At 46.1% G+C, this 9,966-nt stretch overlaps 1 protein-coding gene across 2 annotated transcripts; it reads left to right on the top strand.

Moving 5' to 3' along the window:
• The first annotated feature begins 804 nt into the window (after positions 1-804).
• LOC307087290 (zinc finger FYVE domain-containing protein 1-like) lies at positions 805-9,536 on the top strand. 2 transcript variants are annotated; one of them, XM_079752811.1, is made up of 12 exons: positions 805-993; positions 2,200-2,358; positions 2,472-2,976; positions 3,820-4,034; positions 4,316-4,422; positions 4,528-4,636; positions 4,737-4,834; positions 5,199-5,316; positions 5,441-5,611; positions 5,863-6,043; positions 6,158-6,262; positions 7,021-9,536. In XM_079752811.1, the coding sequence occupies exons 2-12, from the start codon at positions 2,353-2,355 to the stop codon at positions 7,251-7,253; spliced, it is 1,848 nt and encodes a 615-aa protein (XP_079608937.1). In that variant the 5' UTR covers positions 805-993; positions 2,200-2,352; the 3' UTR covers positions 7,254-9,536. The 2 variants fall into 2 exon arrangements, with proteins under 2 accessions (XP_079608937.1, XP_079608936.1); XM_079752810.1 differs by having other exon boundaries at positions 805-2,358.
• Positions 9,537-9,966: the final 430 nt, after the last annotated feature.

Genomic DNA, 9,966 nt, shown 5'->3' with positions numbered 1-9,966 from the left:
AGTGAGGAAAGGGGATTGAACTGGTTCTATACAATGTGAAAATGAAAGTGGTATTTAAATGTGCCCACAGTTTGCTGCGGGAAAAAGTGCATCGGAGGATCTTCATGGGTAGGCTGTGACCAGGGATACAAATATTTTAATTCAGGCTACTTTCTACATTTAAACTGGTATATCATTGTGTGTGTGTGTGTGTGTGTGTGTGTGTGTGTGTGTGTGTGTGTGTGTGTGTGTGTGTGTGTGTGTGCGTGCGTGCGTGCGTGCGTGCGTGTGGACTTGGATCTTACACATAACGGCTGCAAAGGATACGTTGTAAATAGGCATATACAACACCAGCAAGCAAAAATATTGACCAGCATTACCACCTACTGGCCAAACAGCTACATTGCGGATAACGTGTAATAACTAGCTGTAGCGGTTCCTTCCTTTTTCTTTTTGACATTTGCTGCTATTTAAACTGCTTGTGTAAACCTTTGGAGCCCTGTCATATCAATAACAATTCCCAGCCAGAGCTAAGCCTATATTAACCTCATTACCAGGGATAATTGCGTGTTCAGACTTTTTTTGTAGTCATGTTCACTGTCTAAATGAACCACTGTTGTTGTTCGATGTTTTAACAAGAATCAACAAAAAATATGCCATACATATATAAAGACAAATGTAAATCACTACTCTACAATTAAAACTAGGCTCCTCTACCAGTAGAAAAACTACCACTCCCGGCATGCCCCCTATTTATGCCCTCCTATCTGACCCCGTGACTGAAAATAATCTGATCAGCTGATCTGGCAACAAAATAACGCCACATAGATCTGCCAGGGAGGGGGCCGACGAACAAAACAATGACAGTGCTCGGGAAGACACCAATGCAATAACCTAATTAAAACACTTCTCGGCCGTAACCGTGCATATTAATCCGCGTTCTGCCGCCAGATCTCAGGACATCCGCTGGTCTCCGGAGCTTTGACAGCGGCTGGTGTTGTTGTTGTTGTGGTTGTAAGTTCACCGAGGAGCCCGGTTACCAAACAAGGAGCCTCCGACTGCTGCTGCACGACCACCGCTTGTTTATACTCACTGGCTGGTGTATTTTTCATTGGCCCTTTGCCCATTGATGCTTACTTTGGGTTTATTTCCCGATATGCGAAATAATCTGGGGATCAACGAGCTAGTGAAAGTCCACTTCCTAGCTAGCCGTGACTAGCTACGTCTGTTTGCACAGTGTTATCTCGGTGGGGGGTTCATTGTCTTGTTGTTGTGCTGGTGTCTCAAATACTCTTTCGAAATCGGTCATTTTACTTTCTTCTTTCTTTTAAAGCAAAGAATCGATGTTGTGTTTTCCACGATGTTCTGTACACAGTTTATGTTTACTACTTGAAATCTAGCGACGAAATCCTTGCCTGCTCCCAGCTGAGCGAACATTGTAGCTTGACGTTTGATTGTGTCCTTATAGTCCGCTATATATGTGCACCTGCTCACCAAGTCTTTTTTAAAATCACCCCTTTCTGTTGAAATATATGTAAACAGCCTCATGAGCAAGTTGCACTGACCCACATTGCTAGAGGTCAAATGGAGCATTGTTTCAATACAGTTTAATTTCTGCCACATACACGTTGTTTTTCCATGGGCTACTCTTGAGTTATATGCCATTAATACAGTATTGGGTTTTGTTTTTGTTCTTGACTGCTAGTGGAATCTGTTGGGAGTCTTCCTCCAAGCTGTTCCAGTTAGCAGTAGATTGTGTCCCGGTTAACCTCGTGAGAAATGATGAGTGGCCATGGCTCTTCTACAGAAAAGGGAGTCAATAGTACTAGTCTAATATGTCAAGAAAGCTATGCCTGCGGTGGCTCTGACGAGGCTGCGTTTGAATGTAATGAGTGCCAAAAGTTGCAATGCGTCCAATGTGAGGCAGGGCTCCATAGTCAAGAACATCTGAAGAGCCACGAGCGCCTGCCGATAGGCCCGGGACACATCCCGTACTGTGACAGTTGCAGAGGGAGTAACGGGAGTTCTGAAACGAAAAACAGATCTGTCATCCGCTGCCTCACCTGCAAAGTGAACTTGTGTCAAGACTGTCAGAAACGCACCCACAGCGGTGGAAACAAAAGGAAACACCCAGTTACAGCCTACCCTCCACCACCTAAACTTGCTTTGAACAACTCGGTGCAGACCCCTGCTCAGACACCTGCTCCTCCCCCTGCTCAGACCTCTGCTCAACGGCCCGCTCAGCCCCCTGCTCAACCCACTGCTCAACCTCCTGCCCAGACCCCCATCCAAACAGACAATGACAACAAAGCTCAGGCAGCAAGACTTCTGGAGAATGTGGCCAGTTTCCTTCTTGTGGATGAAAATGAGGAGATGCAGGTGAGTCATGCTAAATACCACACATAATTCTACGAAGTCAGACATGTCTAGTGCATACGGGAGTGATAAGCGGTGGTGAATGTGTGACCGACGTGCTTGCGTGTTGTTCCCAGATAAAGGATGAGGCTGCGTTCGTGAAGAAGCTGGGCTGTGAGCGGGACCGCCTGCTGAAGGTGGTGTCCATCTTTGGCAACACCGGGGAGGGGAAATCCCACACGCTGAACCACACCTTCTTCATGGGGAAGGAGGTGTTCAAGACCTCCCCCACCCAGGAGTCCTGCACGGTGGGCGTGTGGGCGGCCTTCGACCCCGTGCGCAAGGTGGTGGTGATCGACACGGAGGGCCTGCTGGGGAATAGCTCCAAGCAGGGCCAGAGGACCCGTCTCCTACTCAAGGTGCTGGCCATCTCGGACCTCATCGTGTACCGCACGCACGCCGACCGTCTCCACGACGACCTCTTCAAGTTCCTGGGCGACGCCTCCGACGCCTACCTGAAGCACTTCACCAAGGAGCTGAAGGCCTCCATCGCCCGCTGTGGCCTGGACGTCCCGCTGTCCAGCATCGGCCCCGCGGTGGTCATCTTCCACGAGACCGTCCACACCAAGCTGCTCGGTTCAGGTACGGGAAAACTGACATTGTAATGTGATATGAGGGAGGAAAGTGATGGGGGAAGGTAATGTATGTACACTGCATTATCACTTTGCTTAAGTGGAGGTGGTGCACCAGTTGTGGTATTGGGCTTGTACATCGCGCCTTCACATTGCGTTGGCCGCCTCCATTCTTTTTGCATAGGAGTATTTCAGTGTTATGTAATTAGCCATTGTTTTTTCTGTTTGTTGTTAAGTAATAAGTCGTGAAATGATTTTAAATTATTGGGCGAAATTGTTGTTTTTGAAACTGCCACAGCATTTCTCATGCGAGACGTGGAACACAGTTTTGATAAGCCGGAACTAAAACTCTTAGTCCTCAAGATTTTGGAGTATCTGCAATAAAAAAGTCCCATAATCCATTCTCATGTGCAAGCCCTATACTTTATCGTATGAGGCACAGTCTATTATTAGTCTCTCATAATCAACAACACTTTTGTGGTTTAAATTGAGGCTTGCCCATAACAGATGATTTGGGAGAAGCCAGTGACAACAAAGCAACGCTTTTCTTGTTTTGGTTTTACCTTGTCCACAGTATTGGTTGTAGCACTTGCTGTACCAAGTTGTTGCAAAACAAGAAAAACATAATTTTAAGGACAGCTAGTGGTTGAATTTAAGATTGATGTTTAGATGTGGAACGTTCTAATTATTGCTATTTATTTACCTCTTCGACCATGTAATAGTGACTTGAAAAACTGTTATACACAGCAAGCGTTGCTGTTGCCACGGGCTTATAAATAAAATTACAACTAGATGCTGGCTAACCTGCTGGCCTAGCTCCATTTGTAAACTTCCTCCTCCCTGTCTGCTGAAGGTAAGACATCGGAGCCGGTCGACAGGCTCCTGCTGGAGCGCTTCAGGAAGCTGGGTCGCTTCCCAGAAGCCTTCAGCTCTGTCCAGTACCGAGGCACCCAGACCCTCAGCCCCCCAACTGACTTCAGTGGCCTGAAGGCGAGCCTGGAGCAGCTCTTGGACAACAACGCCACCCGTTCCCCTCGCACCCCCGTGGTTATCTTCAAAGCCCTGCAGGTAAGGTCGTTAATAACTCGATTGGCCTCTGATGTGTGTGTGTGTGTGTGGGTGTCTTTGCGGCTTCCGTGTTTGAAGGACAATTGCGAAGGCTTTTGAATGACACATTGGTTACTCGGATGAAGAGGTGAGACAAAGGGCAGTGGTCTGCCTAATTGGATTCAAAAGGATGAACTGCTTCTCGTCACGCTGTGGACAGCTTCACAGTCTGTGCTGTTCTCCCAGGTTGTGATATGGTTCAGCGTAATATCTTCTGGGTCTCTGTCCTCTGCTCCATCCAGGCCCTTAGCGATCGCTTCTGCGGCGAGATCTCAGACGAGCTGGTGGCCCACGGCTGCTTCTTTCCCGATGAGTACTTCACCTGCTCCTCTCTCTGCCTCGGTTGCGGGTCAGTCACCCTTTAACGACTTTCATTTCGTCCATCGTCATCATCTGCTGTGTGCCAACGGGCTGTTTTCAGCATGATGTTTGATGCATTCCGTTCTGTTCACAGATGTGGCTGCAAGAACAGTATGAACCACCTGGGGGAGGGAGTGTGCCACGAAGCCAAGCATCGCTGCCGCTACTCGCCCCAGTACGACAACCGCATCTACACATGCAAGGTACGTACCGACCGTAAAGGACAACTAAGTGATCCAGCTAGCTAGCTAGCGAGGCTAACAATGACGTCACGCTAACCCCTGACCCTTCCCTCCACTTCAGGCTTGTTATGAAAGGGGACAGGAAGTGATGGTGGTTCCCAAGACCTCTGCGTCCTGTGACTCTCCGTGGCTGGGTCTGGCCAAATACGCCTGGTCTGGGTGAGTAGAGGGAGGAAGTGGACCCACCCAAGATGGTCCAGGGTAGTTGGGCGAGGGGTTAGGGGTGTGTTACCTACACGCTCCATTCTTAGCAGCGCTGGTTCAATTTTTTCTCCAACCTCTGACACAGAAGGCCTGTACTTGATAAATAAGTAAAAAGTAATTCATAAGAATGAAAGGGAAACTAGTTTACATTTTCTAATATATATAGGGTTAGGGTAAATCAGTAGTTTATTATTTAGTATTTAGATGTTAAAAAATCTGTTTAGATGTGTGTACATAAAACGCTACACTAGGAGTGTAGGAGTAACTATTCTACTCTGTAGGGATTGTGAACATGATGTGATTTTCTCCGCCCGTGCAGGTATGTGATTGAATGCCCCACCTGTGGAGTAATCTATCGTAGCCGCCAGTACTGGTACGGAAACCAGGACCCCGTGGACACCGTCGTCCGTACCGAGATCCAGCACATATGGCCCGGGGTAAGACCCGGGACACGGGAGCCTTCTCAATCAATTTAATAGACCCCTGGTCTCCATGTCATCCATAATTGAGTGGTTGAAGGGCCATAAAAAAACCAACCCGGCGGTCTCCGTTTTCCCCCAGTCGGACGGCTTCCTGAAGGACAACAGCAACGCGGCGCAGCGGCTTCTGGACGGGGTCAACCTGGTGGCTCAGTCGGTGTCGGAGCTCAGCGTCAAGCCCGCCAAGGCCGTCACCTCCTGGCTGACGGATCAGATCGCCCCGGCCTACTGGAAACCCAACTCCCTCATCCTGGTGAGTGACAATCCCCCCCCCCCCCGCCCCACCGACACACTCACCCCCTCTCACCTCCACCGCAACAGCTGACAGTGTGCAGATGAGTGCCTCTGCAGGCATGTTTACCAGCCTGTCGCACTCTGCTTCCACCCTTTTTATTACACAACCCGGGTTTGCTCCCGCAGGCCCGGCCGTGGACGGCCCGTCCTGTCCTTAGCGACCGCAGTTTCCCCTTACTGTTGTTGTTGTTTGTGTCTGGGCCCCTGCAGACGTGCCACAAGTGTCAGGCGGTCTTCCAGGACAATGACAACAAGCATCACTGCCGTGCCTGCGGGGAGGGCTTCTGCGATGGCTGCTCTTCTAAAGCCACGCCCATCCCAGAGAGGGGCTGGGGCCCCGCCCCAGTCAGGGTCTGCGACCTGTGCTTCGAGCAGCGGGCGTCCCACGCAGGTACGTGAACTGAGACAACCTCCCCTCTGAAGATGCAAGCAGCCACCTCACCTCTAAGCCTACTGCTGGATGTCCGTGTCCATCCCCTCTCAACTGGTGGTTATGTCTGTGCAGACTTGCTGGAGGAGGAGGAGGAGGGCGGAACACTGGCCAGGAAGGTGGGGGAGGTGGTCACTAACACTCTGGGGGCAGTGGCCACCGCCATCGACATCCCTCTTGGTGAGTGGATCGCAGGAGAACAACAACACACAGCCTGGAATGGTTACGCAATTGGAATTTGTAACACAGATAGGATAAGTGGACTGGAGAAACTCTGCTCTCCAGTGGTGGGTAGTGGTATAGGGCAAACTCCAGCAGGATACTGTAGGTTGAACACAGCTCCTGCTGGTTTAGAAAGTACTGGTGGATGGTCAGCCGGAAACAGTCTTTTTGGTTGCCAAGCCCTTCTCCCACTACAAGATTGTAATGTAATGGCTATTTATTCTGTGCAGTGCAATACATACTGTCACAGAAAGGCATGGTATTCAATCCACTTTAGGTTTCATGTATTATTTATGTTTTTTTTTATACTGCTAGATAGGGTAAGGTAATGAACTAATGGAAAATAGCAACTTTTCTTTTGACGTTTTCTAACAGCCATGTAATGTGCATGTTTTAGTGGGGAAGGGGACATATTTGCAAGAAGTATTTGTCCTCATCATCAACATTATCTTCAAAAACATGCAGCGTTACGGCATTCGTGCTGAGGTTGCTTTTACCTCCCTGTAATATATACCGAGGAACTTCGCATATTGCCTTTTTAAAAAAAATCCTGTCCCTTTCTAAAGGAAATTTAAAAGAACAGCACGGGCACTAGTTATTTCAGGAGGAGAAACAGCGACGCGAGGCGCTGTGACAAAGCACATCCGACCACTCAGCGGTTTCCTAACCTGGTTCCTCCGTGCCTGCATGGCCGTGTCCCGGCGCTCTCCCCCCAGGTCTGGTGAAGGACGCGGCCCGGCCCGCCTACTGGGTGCCCGACCAGGACATCCTGTGCTGCCACAGCTGCCGGCGCGAGTTCAGCGCCAAGCTGTCCAAGCATCACTGCCGCGCCTGCGGGCAGGGCGTGTGTGACGAGTGCTCCCCGGAGCGCCGCCCCGTGCCCTCGCGAGGCTGGGACCACCCCGTGCGTGTGTGCACTCCCTGTGACCAGAAGCCCGGGGAGCTTTAACAGCGAGCGCATCAGGGAGAGAGGGAGGGAGAACCCCAGCTCCTTCCATCGGAATCCGTTTCTGGTTTTGCCTCTCTCTCCTGCCATAGATGATGGTTCTCACCTGTTTCTGTGGAAAGGTAGCCTTTCTTCTGTCAAATGTAGGATTCGGGAGTTCCTCTGGCCTTGTACAACAGCGGGAAAGAGCATTACTTGACTTGAGTGGGGAAGCTGTAATTCCACTCTAATTATTGACTAGCTATTATTACATTTCTGACAAAAAAAACAACACTAGTTTTTAGTTTAAATACACCTCTTGGTATATTTTTCTATTATAGGGGATAATAGTATAATTTCAACACTATTGGTTGGAATACGTTGTGTGCTCTTATTATTGGAGATTGCTACCATAAGGGGGAATGACAGGTTACGGTGAAGGGATGAGTGATTTTATTTTTTATCCGTACAAATGCAGGTTCATTGCATGCTCTATTGCAACCTTGTTTAGTGTTATTTGCACCCAACCTTTTTTTTCAGCTAATAATAAGCTGTCACTTAATGTGGCCAACAACCAGGTGCCCAGTTGACCGAGCATCGTACGTGTGCCACAAAAGGCTTTGAAATCTAGATCACTGCTGTGATTTACTGGTTTGCCAAAAAAAAATCAAAAAAAATCATTCAGGTTAAGGGTGACTGTGCTGGTGTAACTTATACTTTTACCCTGCAGTCTTGGTTGTATGGAGACATATGGATATTTGTTTTTAAGACTACATTTTAGATGAGGGACATTTTCTGTGTTGAAGATATATATATATATGTATAAAAAAAGAACACTTGCTTTGGCGTGCATGCTGGTCCGCGAGTTCCATCGGGTTTTCGTCATTCAGCAAATCGTCTTTTAAAACCAATAGCTACATAATGTCTGCCTCATTACACTTGGTCTGAGTTGCCTTTTAAGCATCTAAAGTGAATTCCAAAAAACTAACACAAATCTCAAAAGAATACATGTCCTACTCATATAGAAATAATGCAAAATAACTGAAGTCCAAAACAGTTGGTATTCACTTTAAAGTAAAAAATACTCACTTTTTGGTTTTGTCTACCTTTTGCCTTAATCATACCTTTCACTGTGTTACGTGCAATCACATTGTTCCAGCTGTGTGTTACCAACCCAAGTATCTTGTACTGTTACAGTGTGCTTTCACTGTCTCAAATGTTCCTTGTCATATGCAAAGTGTTTTGAATTAGGGATTGGGGGGATAACTTTGTAGGTAGAAAGCCATGCAGCTGATCCCTCTGAGCTCTTACACGCAAAACAGGGCTTGTCTCTTCTGTTAAAGATCTGACAACTTAGACAAAACAAAACTCCCTAAACCCTGATTCAAGTTTTGCTCAACCAGTGTATCTTTCAGTGCTGAACCCAAATAGTGACTCAAAAAGCACCGTAACAGTGAAGCCACTATTTTGGTATTTACTGTTGAACAAACCCCAAAACAAATCACACCGTGTATTTATGTCAACATCGGAATGAAAAAAAATTGTGAGCGAGATCTAAATGTTAGTCGACTGTTTCTCTATACCCTTGTCATGCTTAAACGTCCACACAGTATATCATTGACGTGGTTTTGGCTGAACCTCCTCAACACACGCTGCTGCTTAAGTAGAATCAGTGTCTTGGCCCTTTCTGTGGGCCTTTTTTGTAATAAAATGTACGAGAATGTTTTATGTTAGACATTTCGTGGCTGAAAAAAACTTCACCATAGTGTACAATAGCCACGTTCTTCTGCCAGTACCCATCACAAGCATGGCTCAAGGTTTCTGCAGAACAGAACAGACGGGCACGACTTTGGAGGGAAATTTGTAGCTTTTAATTTGTTCCGTTATATTTTATGTTGAATTGTGTTAATTGATTTATGAAGCCAGTTTGTAAAGTACTTTTTTTTTGTATTTTGTTAATTACTTCACTTAATTTCTAATTCATTGTAATGTTATTGAAAAAGCTCTCTTTTCCATGTTCATGTTTGTTTTCACTCATATCTCGTAGAACCAGAAGCCCAAACCATTTATTTGAATGTACTTGGTGACTCAGAGCTTGAACAATCTACTTTGACGATAACTTATTAAATATGGAGATCATTTCACTTGGATTTATTGAACATGCCTTTGCAAATACTGATTTATTGTATAATTTCTAAGATATTGGTTATAAAATGTCTTCCCTTAAATTGAATTACTCTTTTATAGTTTATAAGGTTTATAAAGTCTTGGTTCAAATACAACTTGATTGCAAGATAAACTTTGTGTTCCGACAAGATTAGGGTGTTCCTAAATGCCCCAAGGTATGAATGACTTATACATATGAAGAGAGCAAACATTCTGCTAGTGACATAATTGCAAAAAATAAAATATATATAAAATATAATATATTTTTAATTATAAAATAACCTACATTTTATAATTGTCACAAGTCCAGACATAGTTAGGATACAAACAATTAATGTGTCAAGATCCGTAATTAAATATGTGTAGTTGTGCACAATTCCCTCATCCCTCTCAAGCACAGGTTCCAAAGAAACTAGTGATTATTATTTATATTATTGTGGATCAATACATTATTTATAAAAATAATCTCAAACAGAATCGGTTGTATCATACGTTTTTATTGATTGGCCGTGGTGTTTTCAATGTGATCTTTTTAATTATGCGAGATAATTCGGTTGGGGTATGGGTAGTT

The sequence above is a fragment of the Pollachius pollachius genome (assembly GCF_949987615.1).
Source record: "Pollachius pollachius genome assembly, chromosome: 15".
Classification (NCBI taxonomy): domain Eukaryota; kingdom Metazoa; phylum Chordata; class Actinopteri; order Gadiformes; family Gadidae; genus Pollachius; species Pollachius pollachius.
Note: the sequence above shows the minus strand (reverse complement) of the source record. Positions and strands in the feature narration are given on the sequence as shown.

Excerpts from the sequence above, each read along its gene's own strand:
- LOC307087290 (XM_079752810.1), top strand. The coding sequence starts at position 1,759 with ATGATGAGTGGCCATGGCTCTTCTACAGAAAAGGGAGTCAATAGTACT. Across the intron at positions 4,835-5,198 it reads GCCAAATACGCCTGGTCTGG|GTATGTGATTGAATGCCCCA; the intron begins GTGAGTAGAGGG and ends CCGCCCGTGCAG. Across the intron at positions 5,317-5,440 it reads TCCAGCACATATGGCCCGGG|TCGGACGGCTTCCTGAAGGA; the intron begins GTAAGACCCGGG and ends GTTTTCCCCCAG.